At 38.4% G+C, this 17,014-nt stretch overlaps 3 protein-coding genes across 4 annotated transcripts; 1 reads left to right on the top strand and 2 right to left on the bottom strand.

The window, feature by feature from the left end:
* The first annotated feature begins 3 nt into the window (after nucleotides 1-3).
* LOC103444841 (FHA domain-containing protein PS1-like) lies at nucleotides 4-4,165 on the top strand. The gene is made up of 6 exons (XM_008383787.4): nucleotides 4-461; nucleotides 573-778; nucleotides 1,015-2,880; nucleotides 3,015-3,150; nucleotides 3,257-3,648; nucleotides 3,754-4,165. The coding sequence occupies exons 1-6, from the start codon at nucleotides 146-148 to the stop codon at nucleotides 3,988-3,990; spliced, it is 3,153 nt and encodes a 1,050-aa protein (XP_008382009.2). The 5' UTR covers nucleotides 4-145; the 3' UTR covers nucleotides 3,991-4,165.
* A 683-nt stretch (nucleotides 4,166-4,848) lies between these two features.
* Nucleotides 4,849-8,305, bottom strand: LOC103429480 (protein SENSITIVE TO PROTON RHIZOTOXICITY 1-like). Of its 2 annotated transcripts, XM_070806046.1 has the most exons (3): nucleotides 8,096-8,255; nucleotides 5,659-7,292; nucleotides 4,849-5,414 (listed from the first exon to the last, which is right to left on the bottom strand). In XM_070806046.1, exon 2 carries the CDS (start codon nucleotides 7,270-7,272, stop codon nucleotides 5,698-5,700), a length of 1,575 nt encoding a protein of 524 aa, XP_070662147.1. In that variant the 5' UTR covers nucleotides 7,273-7,292; nucleotides 8,096-8,255; the 3' UTR covers nucleotides 4,849-5,414; nucleotides 5,659-5,697. The 2 variants fall into 2 exon arrangements, with proteins under 2 accessions (XP_070662147.1, XP_008365851.4); XM_008367629.4 differs by lacking the exon at nucleotides 4,849-5,414 and having other exon boundaries at nucleotides 5,460-7,292; nucleotides 8,096-8,305.
* Nucleotides 8,306-9,875: 1,570 nt separating this feature from the next.
* Nucleotides 9,876-16,248, bottom strand: LOC103429501 (uncharacterized). The gene is made up of 7 exons (XM_029109458.2): nucleotides 15,555-16,248; nucleotides 14,608-14,760; nucleotides 12,644-12,878; nucleotides 11,928-12,150; nucleotides 11,641-11,790; nucleotides 10,247-10,334; nucleotides 9,876-10,149 (listed from the first exon to the last, which is right to left on the bottom strand). The coding sequence occupies exons 1-5, from the start codon at nucleotides 15,927-15,929 to the stop codon at nucleotides 11,649-11,651; spliced, it is 1,128 nt and encodes a 375-aa protein (XP_028965291.2). The 5' UTR covers nucleotides 15,930-16,248; the 3' UTR covers nucleotides 9,876-10,149; nucleotides 10,247-10,334; nucleotides 11,641-11,648.
* Between the last annotated feature and the right edge of the window lie 766 nt (nucleotides 16,249-17,014).

A 17,014-nucleotide genomic window follows, 5' to 3' on the forward strand; every position in this document is an offset into this window, starting at 1 on the left:
GCCTTTTTGAAATAAAACCCCGCCACAACCTCCCAAATATTTCCCCCAGGAATTACAACAATTCGTCATCCGTCTCTCTCTCTCTCTCTCTCTAAAATCCAGTTGCCCTACGCAGAATCCAAATTCTTCAACAAAGAACACGGTCATGGCGAATGAGAAAATGAATAGGAAGCTGAACGGAGAAGGAAGGGAAGAAGAAGAGGAGACGAAAATCCCAGTCTTCACAGTCCTCAAGAACGGAGCCATTCTCAAGAACATCTTCATCGTCAACAAATCCCCGCCACCGCCGCACTCCAAACCCATCTCCGCCGTCTACCGAAAAACCCATGAAGAAATCTTGATCGTCGGCCGACACCCGGATTGCAACATCGTCTTGACTCACCCCAGCATCAGCAGATTCCACCTCCAAATCCTCTCCGACCCTTTTTCTCAAAAGCTCTCTCTCACCGATTTGTCATCAGGTAAGAAATTTGGGTTTTTATTTGGCATTTCAATTAAGTTTTCTTTGCATAAAATAAGAAAACCCCAGAAACTTATAGGACTTGTTGGGTTAATTGGGGTTTTTGTTGCAGTACATGGGACTTGGGTTTCGGACAAGAAGATCGAGCCGGGAGTTCGAGTGGAGCTGAGCGAAGGGGACACGCTCAGGCTTGGTGGTTCCAGCAGGGTCTACAGCTTGCATTGGATTCCTATGAGGCAGGCCTATGATTTCGAAACACCTTTCGTGCCATTCATAGCGCACGACGATGATGAAAATGCAGAACAAGTATCGGATCAGGTAAGTAAATATGTGGGTTGTTTAATTTAGACATGAATCTGAAGAATGTCCAAAAGATTGCTTGTTGGATTGTTCAATGAAACCACGATTGTTTTTTGAATGGTTTTTTATTCTGTTGTTCGTTCAATCTGTTTCGTATTTCTTTATTCGAATTGAATTGAATTGAATAGGGTCAGAAAGTTGCCAATGAACTTTATACAAATTTTCGTTTGCGTTTTCTATTTGGGTTTGTGCAGAGTGAGAATTCTTTGCCTGTTGAGAACAAAGAAACTGAATCTCCAGATTCAAATTCCGTGGGTGTAGAATCATTGTTCTCTGATGAAATTGTGGGAGTCATTGGGAAGATGGAGGTCCCATCAGCACCTCCACTGCCGGAAAATGCCGTTTACTCAATTTTTGATCAAGGCGAAGAATGGGGCGAGAAATTATCAAAAGGTAGTGGTGACGAGAATGAAGTCTCAAGTTTCTGGGCATTTGGAACGGAATCGGTGAACCTGTTTTTGGAGATGGAAGAATCTAATCCTAATCGAATGGAAAACCAGCGCCTACAACCTCACTGTGTCACAGAAGAGGATTCGGAAAGAGAGAACCTAGAGAGTTCCTTTTTTACTGCAGAGGAAGGGGAAGCTTGTCTTGCTGTGCAAGTGTCAGAGGAAAGTGGGAAGCAAAGTCAATTGGGAAAAGACCATGGAAATACTAATTTTTTGAGTTCACCTCTTCTGACTGGGGAAATCCTCGAGGAGACCAAAACTCAGCTAGATGAGAAAGAAAACCTGACCCCGGAATCAAAACCAAACTTGCCCGCCAACCTGAATGCTGAACGTTCTTCTGGTGAAAAGGAAGAGGCCGATCCTGCTGCACAAGTACCTGAGAAGAACCAAAGCCCCTTGAGAAAAGATCAGGGACAGTTTGATATTTTATGTCTTTGTTCTGGACCTCAGGTGATGGAGAACTCAACCTTGCCGACTGGAGAATCCCTTGGGGAGGACAAAGATGAGCAAGTTCCAGAACAAAGCCTGACCCCAGAACCAAAATCAAACTTGCTGATTAGACAAAAGTTTGAACATTTTGATGGAAAGGAAAAGGAAGCTCATGCTGCTGCTTCTGTACCTGATAAAATTGAGAACCAACGCCCACTGAGAAAAGATAATGGACAGACTGATATTTCATGTCTCTTTTCTGGACCCCTTGAAATGGAGAACTTATTGTTGCCAATCGGAGAAGTCCTCGGGGAGACCAAAGATCAGAGAGTTGTAGAAGAAAGCCTGACCCTAGAACCAAAATCCAACTTGCCTGTCAACCTGAACTTTGAGCATTCTGATGAAAAAGAATGTCTAGTGGATGTGAGTTGTGGAGAATCGGAAAACAAAAGTGTGGCATCAGAAGATCATGAAAAAAGGGATACAAGCATTTCTTCTGCACCTCTTGTGACAGAATCTGGAACCTCATCTATATCAGAGTTAATAAATAACAAGGAGAGGCAGACCCCACAATCTCTCTTTACTGCAGCAGGACAGCCTGAATCGAAACTCTGTGAAAGCCCTCCACTGAGATCCGAGAATAAATCAAGTACGATGGTGGGAAGCATTTGGGCAAGAAGAGGTAAACCTGCTAGTGCGGTAAAGCTTCAAACAGATAAGAGCAGAGGAAAACCTGAGGCTGCGTATGATGATGATATTGGACAGGAGGAGATCTTTACTCCAGACAAGGAAAATTTCACCCCAAATACTCTTCGACTGAGGTCTTTGAAAAAGAAGGGTAAGATAGAAGTTAAGCATTCCAAATCCAGCACATCATCCTCGTCAAAACTAACTCTAGTCTCCAATATCCATCAACAAGAACTGATTGAATCCCCAGGAAAAGAGAACCAGATAATGAAGGAACTCCAAGAAACAAAATTACCTGGAAACACTTCTGGAAATCAAGCTAGGGTGGAGGAAAAGTTGACGGTAACAAAAGTAAGAAGAGAAAGGATTCCTTTTCAATCAATCAAACGTTCTGGAGGCAAGAACATATCAGAAGACTCAGTCCCTAACACAGCGACAAGAAGCAGTACATATTTCAGTTGTACTCAAAATAAGGAGGTCGCCAATGCATGCTCTGTAAGTTGATCAACACTTGGTTAAATGTTCCAAAAATTTATTCCCACAGCTGTTACTTTCTTCCATGAATTTATTTCTATGGTGCTAACTAGCTTTATCGAGCATAGACATGTAACTCAAAAGTTAATTTTCAGAATAAATCTGTTGGAGAAGGAAAGAGGAGCTGGACTATGGTTGCGGACGCTACCACTCTTCTCGACAAGGAATCAAGGAAGTCATTGCAGTTTCTACAAGGTCTTAAGGGGACTCAGTTAATCATTCCAAGAATGGGTAATGAAATTTGAATTATGTTGCATCAGTTTTCTTGCATGGTCATATTATTTGCTAGGTAAAGTTGTTCCTGATGATTGTGAATGCACTCGCTTATTGTAAACAGTCATACGGGAACTGGATTGCTTGAAGCAACGTGGCAGCCTTTTCAGAAAGAAAACAGAGGCTGAATTGGTGCTGGAATGGATCAAAGACTGTATGATTAAAACAAATTGGTGGATCCATGTCCAGAGCTCAATGGAAGACGGAAGACTGATTGCTCCAACCCCTCCTGCTTCGCCGCAGTCTCTATTTAGCGAGAAGAGTTGGGGCTTTCCTTCTAGGACAACGGGCTCATTGACTTTTTCGAGGTGTGGGAGCATGATGGACCTTGTATCACCGTCCCCAGAAGACCATATCCTAGATTGTGCTCTTTTATGTAGAAGGATGAAGAGGAACGATGGACAACTTGTCCTTCTCAGTACCGATGTCACCCTGAAGATCAAAGCTATGGAAGAGGTAATGATACTACAACTAGCGCTCTAACTATTTTCTCCTTCCACACTCGACGCACCATTGACGCATAATGCAGGCATTTTAAGAATGATTTTGGTTGTGTTTCAGGGTTTGCTCTGTGAGACAGCTGAAGAATTTCGTGAGGGTCTGGTTAACCCACTTTCTGAGAGGTTTTTGTGGCCCGACAGTTCTCCCTGTGGGCGTACATGGTCTTACTTAGGAAACGGAGCTTTGAGAGAAAAGTACAATAGCTGCGGCCCTCTGAAGAAGTCGTCAAAAGGAGAAAGTGCAAAGGGTTTGAAGCTCATTCTGCACCATAATGCTCATTACGGGCAGATCCGTTAGATGAACCAAAAACAATTTTCATTTACGGTCTCAAATTGTAATGGCATTGGTACGATGAGCAAAATGATGATCGAGTTGTTGACTTGTTTGTGCTTTATCAAGCACTTCAAACTTCTTTATTTCAACTGATTTGATCAAGAACTTGAGGAAATATATGCCTAACATATTTGGTGAACCGATCCTATGGGTGTACTAACAAAGTTCCTTAAGAGTACTCGATCTGTGTAGGGGTAGGGGTGGGTGCCTAAAGATTAGGGTTAGGTATGACATCTTTTGCGACTTGGGAAAAGTTGGTGAAATTGTTGTTACTCTCTCTCGGACCGTGACAGAGATCCCAAATTACTCTGCAATGCGAGGATGCGGAGTAGATTTACTACCCTATTAGAATCACGACACGTGTTTAAACGTTTTACTATGGTAAGAATCTACAGCAGCAAATAATTAAAGGGCGTTTTAACAAAACACTCTCGGTACTATTCACTTTTAACGAAAAACCACATTTATACCTTTCCCTAGTACTATTCACTATACCTGTAAAAAGGGCTTTTCATTAAAATGGAAGTTTTTTTGGACTTTTCGTATAATTTAAATGCAAAATAGGCTACGGCAGTGAATTCATATCGAATATCGACTGAAGATGGATAACAAAATGCAGCCTAGTAAAACTACATTGGGAGCAGTAGCGGAGCCAAGGTGGGGGCAATGGGATTCCTTGACCCCAATAACCTTGTGGCCAAACAAGAAGAAGAAGAAGGAGCTGATAAAGTTTGTTTGTGTTTGTTTGATTAGTTTCTTGGGGTTTAGAACTTGACAGAAAAATGGAACAAAGAATGCAGAGATGTTGGACGACTACAAGGCTGTGCAAATTGTATCTGCCATCACTTCATTTAATAAGGAATGTTTGTAAGGTTTGGTGCATTGCCAACTCCCAAAACATTTTTTAAGAGTCTGGGGGACAAGAGAACTTAAACAAATATTACACCCATTCTCCTCCAGATTTGATCATAGCCCTTCATTGGGGTTTTAAGCGATCTAATCTGGAGTGCACACTTGTCACTCTCACACACACATACAAAGCATTTAAACTGAAAACAAGCCGTTGGGACTAAACCCTTTTTTTCTTCTTTCTTCTTCGATGCAGCAGCAACTCATCCATTGGAGCTCCACTTGCTGTCGTCGATCCTTGGAACTAGAAGCAGTTTAAGGTCCAACAGGAGCTGCTGCTCCATTTGTTAGCCATCACTCCATCAGCACCTCTTCTCCAGCCCCCTGCTAAATCTTCCCACCACCGTGAATTTAAGGCCTGGCAGCCTCCAGATCGTCAGACCCGCGTTTTCGGCATGCCCTGTCTAGTAATGGAAGTTCAACTTTTGACCCCATTGTCTTAAATTCCTGGCTCCGCCACTGATTGGGAGTTGCAAGAACTGCAAAGGAAAGTGGTAAATAGAAAGAAACAAAAACACCATCACTGAAAGAATTCCAAATATGAAATGCAGAATCAGACCGATGAACACGAAAGTTAAGGGAAATAATGATGCAGAATTGGTAAACTAAGATTTAAGCATCGCTAGAGCCTACTACAACTTCTATTAAGCTACAAACTAGTAAGCACCATCATTTATTCAAGCTTAAGAAATCACATAACATATGGGACCACCTAAAACTTACAAATGTTAAAGAAAGTCATACGCTGGCGAGGAGCAATCATTAGTGTCGTTGAAGATTGTTGAAATTCGACTCCCCTCCAGTTTTGTCAGTGTAATTACAAGACACTGGCATAAGAAAAGAGATCTCTGAATCCTCAAACGGGGGTCGAGGCAACTCATGAAACCCATCAAAGTTACAGGTTTCAAAATTCAATGGAGAGAAGTAACTAGTAGGATCATCGATACTTTCTTTCACGTCCATGAGATTTTGAGATCCACCACCTCCGCCAGGAGCAGTGGAGCCAAAACTGAAGTTAATGCTTCCAACTCTGTTTGATGCTTCACTGCCTTCCCCGTGGTTAGTTGGCCCTAGAGTTCCTTTTGGTTCATCGGGGGGTATGGCAGGAGTGTGACCTTGGAAAAGGGCAATATGGCCAAAAAGCTTGTCTTTCCTTGAGAAGGTAGTGCCACAAGAACAAAGCCACTTGTCCTTACCACAATGCTTCTCATGAGTTTTCAGATCTGCAATAACGGAGAACTTCTTGCTGTTGCATCTGCTGCAAGTGTAACTTTTGTCACAGTGGGTTCTCTTGTAGTGATTCTTGACACATAAAATAGTCTTCAAGGGCTGAAACTTTTTGTGATCCTTGTTCCGCTTGCAGCCAGCATAAGGGCACGAATACCTTTTGATAAGTGTTGGTTCGGAGCTGGATTCCTTGTTGGGCTTTGCAAGTGCTGCTGCGGTTTTGTACTCGTCTCCATGACCTCTCATGTGCATCCTTAAATTTGCATCCCGCTTGAATCCCTTTCCGCAAATTGCACAGAAGTGAGTGTGGGGTGCCAGGATTTCTTCTTTCTCTAACTGTAAAATTTCGTAGCTACCAGGCGGAAGGTTCTCACCTTCATCAGCATCTTCTTCATCCTTTGTTTCATGTTCTTCCATGTGCTCAGTCCCATAATTACTTATTAGATCAGTATGGTTGGCCTGATCAGCTAATTTGCTTCCACTATTAACTTGCAACTTAACACCCACATCATTTCCTGCTGCAGAAGGAATGAATGACCCACCAAGCTGCCCAAACTGTCCTGTAAAAGGAATCGTGGTGGAAAGTGTATGCTTCACAGATGGTAGAAGACTACCTGCTGTAGAGATCAACTGAGCAATTATGGAAGTAAGGTCAGCAGTTATGAGCTGCTGTTGCTGAGCCACAAGTTCATCTGGTCGTCCTAGAACTTGACCTCTCCGGCCAACAATCACATGCACTAAATCCTGAAGCTGATGGATCTTTTGTTCCAGAAAAGAGAGATCATTCAACGTCATTCTTGGATCCCAGTCTTGGATTTTATCAGGCTGCTGCGCCTCACGCATCCTACCATCTTCTCGATCTGGTATTTTTGTATCGTTATTGGAGTTGCAAGTATGCGACGTTTGCGAATCAGAAGGCTGGTGGAATTTCTGGAAGGACAGTTCCATCCCCATTTCATAATCTAAAACGGAGGGACTTTCCCACTTCTGTTGATGCTGCCGTGATTTGTAACTGGTAAAAGGTTGATGATCTGAGGAAATCGTATTTGTCACATCATTCCCAGTGGAAGGATTCTCCCAAGTGTCCCATTGCCTTTCTTTAGGATCCATTTCCCAACTTGTATCCTCACCTGATGTATCAAAATCCAACACCAATCCAGCTTAATATACGAGACAAGAGAATCGTCATTGTAAATCAAAGAAATCGCAAACTGAAATGAATCATCGAATAAAGATATAGCTGCATCAGACACGCAGCGGAAAGTCTGAACAAATTCAATACCCATTTTCCCCTCCGATGCTAGTTTTAAGAAAACTATCATCTTCCTCAACAGATTTATTCATGAAACACTTGAAAAATAAAATAACTTTCACCATTAACGGTCAATATCCTCATAGGGTAACAATTCTCAGAATTAATCCCCACCTCCCATCCAGAATTCAACTCAGTTTTCCAAAAACAATTTATACTGATCGATTAGGATTTAGTAGCTGTACGTGCATATGCAACCCTAACTGTAATGAAACAGTTATTGCTAATTAACAATTAGAGGCCAATTCAAGATCCTAAGATCTCCATTCAAGACAGCTTAAGCTGAATTATTTTCACTAAACCTAATTAAGAAACCCAAAATCCTATCAAATACCATTCATAATTCCCAAAAGCAGCTGAATCCATTTCAGTTAAACAAAGCTGATTACATAAGATTCAACCACATACAAAAAGTAAAATTAAAAAAATTAAAAATTAAAAAGTAACCAGAACCTGGGAGAGAAAATGGAAGAAAACACAGATAAATCTCAATCTTTGGACAAATTTAAAAAAAAAAAAATATATATATATATATATATATATACACACACATATATATGTATGTCTGTGTGTGTGTGTGGGTGTGTGAGAACCCTAAAAAAGAGAGGTAAGAAAAATCACCAGATTGAAGAGTGATTGTGCTTATATGCTCTTTTGTCTCCTCTCCTCCTTCTCCGCTCGGTTGGCTCTTACATTACAAACTTTTTTTTTTGAGAGAGAGAGAGAGAGAGAGAGCAAAATGGAAGTTGAGCTCAGCTGCATCTGTATATCAGCAATCTCTGCTACAGTTCTCAATTTACAGTGTAACACGGTGGGGGCCTTAGTTATTTGTCAACCCCATCAATCAGACCGTCCATTTCTGGAACATAATTGATTAATGATTAGGGTAGTGGGACCCGCTCATTTTGTTAGACATTCAATTGTTCACCGTTCATGGGCTGTGATCAGATCTTGATTAGTTTTGTACGGTTGAGATTTCTCACAGAAGGAGGCGAAGTCTGATTGGAGATGTGGGGCCGCCCAGAACTCGGGACGACTCTTTCACAATAAATAAAACTAAATCCTAATTTTAAGTGCCAGAAAATTAATTATTCAAGTTGGACAAGGAAGATAAAAGAGAAAAGTGCCCAAATGTACAAAAGTTACGGTTTAGGTAACCACGACAAGTTACTTAGGAAAAGTGCAAACATTAATTCTCTAAAGGAAAAAAAAAAAAGGTTTAGATTCGATACTTATAAGTTGTGAATTTGTTTGATCGTGATAACGAATAGAGTGAAATTCTCAACTAGCCTTCTCCGGACTCGGAATAGATGGATACCTGTGATTCGCCATTAGTTGTACCCTTTTATTAAAAAGAGAGGGTTATGGTTTATTTAGTGTTTGAGGCATTGAGCACCTAAAATGAGAGATGCAAAATATTTTGAAATGGAAAGGTTATATTGGGATCGAAAATTTCTCCAGTGACGGAATGTAAATTATTTATCTTTACAAAAAGATAAAAATAAAAATGTATATTTACATTTTCTTTACGTTTTTAGAAAGTGGTCCGTTAGATTCCAAATCTACATCTCTCTCCATACAACTCATATTTACATTTTCTAAAAATATAAGAAGTAAAATATGAGAGTGTTACATTTAAAATTTGCATATCTAATGTTGGAAGATGGTCCTCCAATCCCCATGGGACATGAGCCATCATGCCACACTCGTTGACAAGGACGTGTATTGCCTGTCCAGATGCCTCTTTCTCCACACTACCTGGTCTTCTTGCTTTATTTGTGTCTTGTTTTTAATCAGAGATTTCTTACAACCCAAGCATCTAGGCTAAAGTTGATAACAACAATACACTGAAATACTGAATATTTAACGCATATTTTATTATTTTAAAGAGTAATAGATATGTTGTTTTATTTATTTTATTTTTTTTAGTTTTAAGAAACAAAGATCGAGTGATATATTTTTATTGGGTTAAATTAGAAATTGAGTATTCATTTGCAGAAGTCACTAAATATATTATTTTCAAATAACTCATTTGCAGAAGTCATATACAAATTCTCACAAATTCGTGCATTGCGTCTAGCAGACTCAAATCTCTTTATCTAATTTTTGTTGATATTTCGACATTGGAGAAGAGAGATTTAAACTAAGTGACACAATGTGGCAGATATAACCAGACATCAAACTCGTTATTTATATGTGTCCCAACTTGATACTTTTACTTACAAATAAAGAGAAATATTACTGCAGTACAAGTGACTTTATGTGTATAATTTATAGTGCATTTTTCGCAAATGTTGCCTACAAACTGCAAAGCAGTAGCTTGTGGCCCAATCTTCACACAAAAGGCATTTCCGGTTACCTAAATAACTTTTTAACGAGAGGTATCAAAGGAATAAGAAAGTTTCTCAAGGAAAAACCATGGACCACATTCATTGATTTATGGTAATAGTTGACATAACACACCCATATGGACACAGGTAAGAAGAAATTTGACATAAAAAACATTCAAATGCACCTGCCGGGCGGAATTGGTACATTTGCATATGTAGCTGAGATTTGCTGTTCCAAAACTTTGACTCAAATAAACACATCAGCACTCACTCATGCACTATAACCATCTGACCACATTGCAGTCTACCGCTGCGAAGTTTCTCTTAGTCACTGTACAACAAAATCTGAGATCCCAGAAACAGGAGGAGAAAGGCATATGAGAAGCAACAAAAATGGGAGAGGGAGAGCAGAAGAGAGACAATACAGGTAGTGGTAACTTACAGTACATTCCGCAATCAGAAGCACAAAAGTATATCAGTCTGCACATTGTTGTTCTTCGATTTCAGGATTTCTATATGGTAGCACATCCCTGTACATTAAATTTTGCTAAGTTCTCGGGTTAAAAGGATATAGTAGTTCTTCGTACCACCCACTGTACAAATTTTATGGGAAATAGGTAAAAAGGTCGTACCCAGTGCACAAGGCTCCCGCTTTACGCAGGGTCTGAGAGAGGTGAATGTCGGCTAGCCTTACCCCCATTTATGGAGAGGCTGCTCCCAATTATGGGAAATAGGTCATGGGGAAAAAATTATTTACATGATTATTGTTTATGTGCTAATCCTAGAACAATGGCCTATAAAAGTGAATTAATTCTTTATAAAAGCTTTCAAATAATATCAGTAATCTTAAGCTCAATTGATTAAGATTTCAGAAGATATACTTTGGAGATGAAAATTTTAAGGCCCATTTAATAACCATTTCACGTTTAGTCTTTTATGTTTAATTTTTGGTAAGATATAGGAGGAGAAGAGATGAAATGAGGTGGACAGATGGTGAGAGAGATGTAGAAGAAATGGTACACAAAAGGAACCTAAAACCAAAAACTAAATACAAAATTAAGTTGTTTTCACCCTCTTCCCACCCTTTCCAAGTGGTGATCCAAAAAAAAAGACATCAGCTCTTATATTTCCTAAATCTCTCTCTAGACAAATCTTAACATCTCACACAACTGGAATGACCCATACTCTAAACATTAGATAGAGAGATTTGTAATGACTAGATGTAATGCACTTCGAGGGGTTTGTAAATGACTGCTTGAAAGAAGTCATTTGAGAATCCTTTGTTTAGTGGTATGTAGAAAATATTCATGAGCTCTATCAAGAAGACGCATGACGAATATAAGCTTATGTATATTGATTACGTAGAGAAATAATGAATTAAACAATCTGTGAGCCAGGTGAATTATAAAAATGAACAAGGTCACATCATGGTAATGTATATATATGATTATATATACGTGACAAATTCAATATCTTGATGTAAAGAAATGAATTATATTGAATAAGGACGTGTGTTAGACAAAGACACTGTAAATGTGTTGCCTTTATATTGTGTATCTATCTTACTCATACATTAATTCATTTTTTTCTGTAGATGATATTTTGTTCATGCACTATATAGTGTTTCAAAATTTCAGAAATGTCATAGTTATGTAACAGACATGTAGAATGAAATTTATAAAATTTGAGAAATTTGAGAAATGTACAGGCAAGACAAATCAGTAAATTAAAGACCTCATCCTCAAAAAGTACCACCCCACCTCCCTAAAACCCCAATGGGAAACAAGGAACAGATCATGAACTTGTTTCTGTCATATGGAAAGTTAAAGAAATTACCTATCAGCTTAGCCATTTGAAACAGATGCTCTTTGATGACGGAAATCCCGGGTTTCTTCCAAGAATTTATAGAAGTTAGACAGAGTTGTAGAATCGTTGTTTGTATCTCTGGTAAGCAACCACTCTTCTCTAAGCTGAACATCGACATCCCTGCAGAAAAGTGTGACTCGGGAATATCAAGAACTATGGATTACTATAGAGCAAGGTAATAAGATAACTCTGAATAACAGCATTATCCCTGGAATTTAATGATAAAAGAAAATTAACACCGCAAACATAGTAACTACCTCCTAAGGGAAAGAATCTCGTAGTTCCTCCTTAGGTAATCAGCATGTTTTGTTAGAGCATCTTGAGCATACTGTCTGCCCACAGTTCTGACTGCAGCTGTGTTTAGTAGGTTTTCCAATGAACCGTGCTTTTTCAATAGCTTTAGGGCAGTCTTCTGACCAAATCCAGGAGCTAGATGTTGGATTCCAGGAACACCATCAGTGTGATCACCCACAATGCACCCTAGACATTAAGTTAACAGAATTACAAAACATGTTATGGAAGTGAATACATATTACATTAAGAGGGGCTTGGTTTATCAGACAGGAATGCGGCCTAGTAAAACCACTCTGGGAGCTTACAACAGTAAACAAACTGACAAATTAAGAAGAAATAATCACTGTCTCCCCTTATGTGTTTGTTTGAATGTGATCAAATGTTTTACAAAACATTGCAGTTCAGTTGCTGTGCAAATTTACATCCGTAAATAATTATCCCAATATGTCAGTGTTCACTCTACAACATCCTAGCGAATTTAATGAGTATTTTTAATTGAGCCATAAAAACCATAGACTATATGAATCAATAAGTCTTATATAAAAGTGAACATTCACAGATATAGCATCTATGCAGAAAACTGTCCAGGATAAGATACATCAACATCATAACTGGCTCTGGAAACAAAACTGGAAAACATTTACCATTTATGAAACCACCACATTACAATTATACTTACTAAGGCTCAAATCACAGCATGGATCACAGTTATACTGAGCTAGGTAGTGCTTAAGAGTGTAAAACGACCAGCGTTCTAACTCATCCAGGGGCACAACAAGCTGGACATCTTCCGAAAGCAATTGCTTAAAATCTTTATCAGGTGAGGCAATCACCACCCGATATCCTGTTTGAAGAACTTGCCCCACAAGTGTAGCTATAACATCATCAGCTTCATGACCTTCTACTTTTATGACCTGCAACACTTTATGTTCAAAATAACGAAAAGCAGCAAACCAAAATATTTTAATTTTATCAGCTACAGGCCTTTTTGAGAGATTTCATGTTTTAAGCTTCAATTCCATTAGCTTCAGGCATGGCTTAAAGAATCCAATATAATATGAAGTATCCAGACCAACAAAAAATTATATATCAAACGACTCAACAGTTAAAAGGACACAATTTTAAAATAGAGAGCAAACTGGTTATTGAATTTTTATTTCAAACAACTAGAATAAAGAAGGGGCAGCCCGTTGTATCCTGTCTTAATGAACAGCTTTCTTCACCAACTTGATGTGAAGGTGCAAGACTTTATGAGTAAAGAAGTGAGAATTAGGCACGTGCGCTACGCTGACGATATAGTTCCTTGACTGTTCATAGATACAAGTATATCATGTTTATATAGGAAGTCATTAGAATCAGTTTCAAATGAGTTCACGGATTATTCTCTTTCTTATAAAGTGATGGTTGTGTTAGCAGCAGTAAAATGAATTTGGTCCAGCTTTAGTTACTTGTTAGGTAGTCCTACTTGAGAGGTCTTAGCTAGTTTTGCTAGTAGGTGGATTTCTTATCCGCTTGTAATTCCTTCTATTGATTGAATAAAATTCTATCGTTTCTTCTCAAAAAAAAGAGAGTTTACTTATAGTTATACGTCATGTTTGGTGAGCAGGATATATTTGACAAATGTGAAAGAATTACATTAGACTGGAATCGGTTAGATCCTGTATCTTGTATTACGTGTAGTATCAGATATGAGCTCCAAATAGGAATGGGTTCAACAAAAGATAAAATCATTACTGAGACTTCATTAAAAATATTATAAAGGAAAGAATGGTTGCTGCAAGAATACAAAAAGTTGGTAGTGGGGGTAAGTGGTGGCAAGTGGCAACTGAATCAACAATGATCATATAACCATAGTGGTGATAGTGGGGAAAACAGCATCAGTGTAGGTGGTGGGGTGTTAATTCCTTGGTCGTGCTAATGCCTTGGCGGTAGCAATAAAGGCGGAATAAAGTAGTGTGTCAACAATGAAAATGACTATAACAACAGTTGGTCGCATTGGCAGTGATAGTGCTAGTAATAATATAGTTCAACTGTGGTAATCCTAGATACAGTAATCCCACCCTCCGATTGAATTTTTTATCCTCTATGTGATGGACTTCAAAGTACACAGAATTTCCATAACCTTTTTCAATTGCAGAACCAACCACTAGATATGCATACAAGTTTTCTATCTGTAAATGCGGTCTTTATATACTGGAAAAGCTTTACAAGAGCTTTGTGCATTTTTTTCTTGTTAAATTTAGAAATTATTGAAGCACAGCAGGTTTGATGAATCTTTAAAAGTTATAAATCTTATTCGGTATTCCAGGTCGAGTTTGCAATTCATCCTTTGTTGGCATGGAAGAATTGTTAGTAGCCTTTAACGAAGTGGAGCCTTCTATGGTCAATTAACAGACAAGTTGTTGAGATGGCTCTTTGATTAGTCTCGTAAGATCCATCTCTTTCTTTACTCTGTTAGAATTTTTTTGTCGCTTCATAATAAACATCATGTTAATGTTTGTGTACTCGGTAGTTGCCCCTCAGTGTTTACTTATTAAAAAGTTAGCTTTGATTAATGCTTCCAGCTCTATAATCAGATCCATATTTGCTCTAAAGATAATATTACAACCTAATGTAATGATACAAAAATAGAGGTTCACTCACAGGCACATTGCATTTTCTAAGAACATTGGTGATGACTCCATGTGACCTTCCAACATGCCCCTTTGAAAACTGTCTTGTGAATTTCCACCTGTGTGCTTTATAAGATGGTAATAACTGTCTGCGGTGCTCACTTCCTCCTTCGCCATCAACAACCTGCAAGTGCAGAATTTAGAAAAAAAAAAAAAAACATATAGTTACTATTACCAAGATTAACCATCATGATACAGCATTAGTTAATTGTAATTTTAATGTTCAAGTTCCAGGAATCTCAACCCTCTACCCTCTACAGCTGAAAATCATGAAAGAATAAGATTAACTTTGCAGGGAGTCTACTAGAACCAATGAATTATCACTATTCCCTTCACGAAAATATGTGACTTGAGCATCGCGGAGAATATGTCTTGGCTTGGGTTTATAATTTTCAAGCCTCTACCAGGTTAAACAATGGCACGCCCACTAACTACCCTAGAAATAATAGGGAAGTATTATTCTCCATAAGTGGTGTATAACCCAAATAAGCTAATACAACTCTCTAAATATATGACGAATTATAACCAGCCCCTGGGTGCCTAGAAATAAAAAAAAAATAATGGCTTATAGTGAAATCATAAACTGCTTCATAAACCTTTAATATGGCAATCAAAATTCCCTATAAGCATTACAAAAAATGGTCAGGCCTGGAGCTATATGGTATCTTCCTGTGAAATATATTTTGCCAAGCTAGCTATTTATCTTTTCTTAACCAAATTTTGATATGCCTTATAGTGATGTAAGCAATATGAAGTGCAGCATCATAATCTATGCTCCAAACAGCAGAAATGTAAGTTTTTGGAGGTTGTGAACGTCGAAGAAAACGATTTTAGTTGAAATATGAAAGAGAGAGTGGCGAAAAAACTAGTGAAGCATTTCATCGAACACATGGTGCGCAAGTGGTAAAGAGGACTTACAGCAATAACAGGGTCAGATAGGCTAACTTGATTGAAAAATAAGGAGACCCAATGAGCAAAAGCGTGTAAGCTGGGTCTGCTTCCTGCATAGCAGAGAGGATTGACGTCTAAAAAGAAGACCCTTTTCTTGCTTGCCTTGTTTGGCAACACTACTTGTTGTCCATCATCAGCCGTTTGTTTATACCCACAAGTACTAGTAGTAAAAGAAGAAGAAGAAGAAGAAGAAGAAGAAGAAGAAGAAGAAGAAGCTGCAACTCCACGAATCTTCCATGGTTTTGTCTTTGTTACCACTATTGTGCGACGAATTGGATGCTGTGGGCTTACAGAAAGAAAGGGTCTGATATGAACGCCGGTAGGAACTGCAACTTCTACCATTTCCAATAAGAGTAATTTTGATGTTGCAATTTAGAAACTTGGATATTTATCCAGAAAAACATAAAACAAATTGAACAAAATTTTAATTTTTTGAGAGAAGAAAAGAAAAATAAATAAACGTTATGAATCACATTCACATCACACTAAACTAGGGGTGAGTTTGTTTTTTTTTCCTCAAAATCGAAAACGAACTGAAATTACTATTCGGTTTGGTTTAGTTCGGTTTTTTTTTAAATTACTATTAAAAAGTGCTCATGTACCCACCTTGTGTATGGATGATTGGATTCCATTGAGTTTGTATGGAGTTCTAATTTTTTGATGGTTTTGTTAAGTTGGTTTAGAACCTTATATTCTTCTAGATTCTATAGATTTGGTCCAGAATCTCATTTCCGATTCGGTTTTCATTGAGCTAGTCAAAAACCCTATATTCTTAGCATTACATTGATTTGATATGGAATCCTACTTTCATTATGATTTTGGTGAGTAGTCTGATATCTAATGACTCATCCTTGTCAAATTCTGTTGAGTAATTCTGGAACTCTATGTTTTCTTGCTAGATAATGCCAAACAAATATAAATAATATAGCCATTATCCGATATTGTATCAAACGCCTAACTAATTTAGTTAGTACTATCCGATGACTATTTATCCTATCCGACTGAAATAGACAGTACAATCCGAGCTGTCAAACAAGACCTAAGTGTCAGCCACCCAAAATGTATCAGGAAAGTGACAAAAAGAGTAAGTTGGTATTGGGTTATTGGGCTTGGAAAAAAAATTGTTTGGAGTTTCAATTGGGTGTATAGAGAGTTGGGCTTATAGAATCAAGCCTGGTTATTAAGAAAAAAAACAAATGTTAATTAACACATTCGGTCAAGTTCGGTTTGGATGGTCCAAAACAAGTAACTTAATTTTTTGTTTATTATTACTAGATTGGGAAATGCTAAGGAAATTCTCTTCAAAGTAAAACTCTTCACAGACTCTCTGTCATCACTGATGGTAGCATACGAGGACTAGGATGGTCGTAGGCCTACCCCGACTTCAAAAAGAAAAATAGTTTACACCTATGTCTATTGCTTTGCAA

This window comes from Malus domestica, chromosome 10, assembly GCF_042453785.1.
Source record: "Malus domestica chromosome 10, GDT2T_hap1".
NCBI classification, from domain to species: Eukaryota; Viridiplantae; Streptophyta; class Magnoliopsida; order Rosales; family Rosaceae; genus Malus; species Malus domestica.

Bases quoted from the DNA above. Each gene is read 5' to 3' on its own strand.
- LOC103444841 (XM_008383787.4), top strand. From the start codon at position 146: ATGGCGAATGAGAAAATGAATAGGAAGCTGAACGGAGAAGGAAGGGAA. The intron at 462-572 runs GTAAGAAATTTG...TTTTTGTTGCAG, and splicing joins TCTCACCGATTTGTCATCAG to TACATGGGACTTGGGTTTCG. The intron at 3,151-3,256 runs GTAATGAAATTT...TATTGTAAACAG, and splicing joins GTTAATCATTCCAAGAATGG to TCATACGGGAACTGGATTGC.
- LOC103429480 (XM_070806046.1), bottom strand. From the start codon at position 7,272: ATGGATCCTAAAGAAAGGCAATGGGACACTTGGGAGAATCCTTCCACT.
- LOC103429501 (XM_029109458.2), bottom strand. From the start codon at position 15,929: ATGGTAGAAGTTGCAGTTCCTACCGGCGTTCATATCAGACCCTTTCTT. The intron at 12,879-14,607 runs GTGAGTGAACCT...AAAGTGTTGCAG, and splicing joins TTAGAAAATGCAATGTGCCT to GTCATAAAAGTAGAAGGTCA. The intron at 11,791-11,927 runs GTAGTTACTATG...ACTTTTCTGCAG, and splicing joins GAGATTCTTTCCCTTAGGAG to GGATGTCGATGTTCAGCTTA.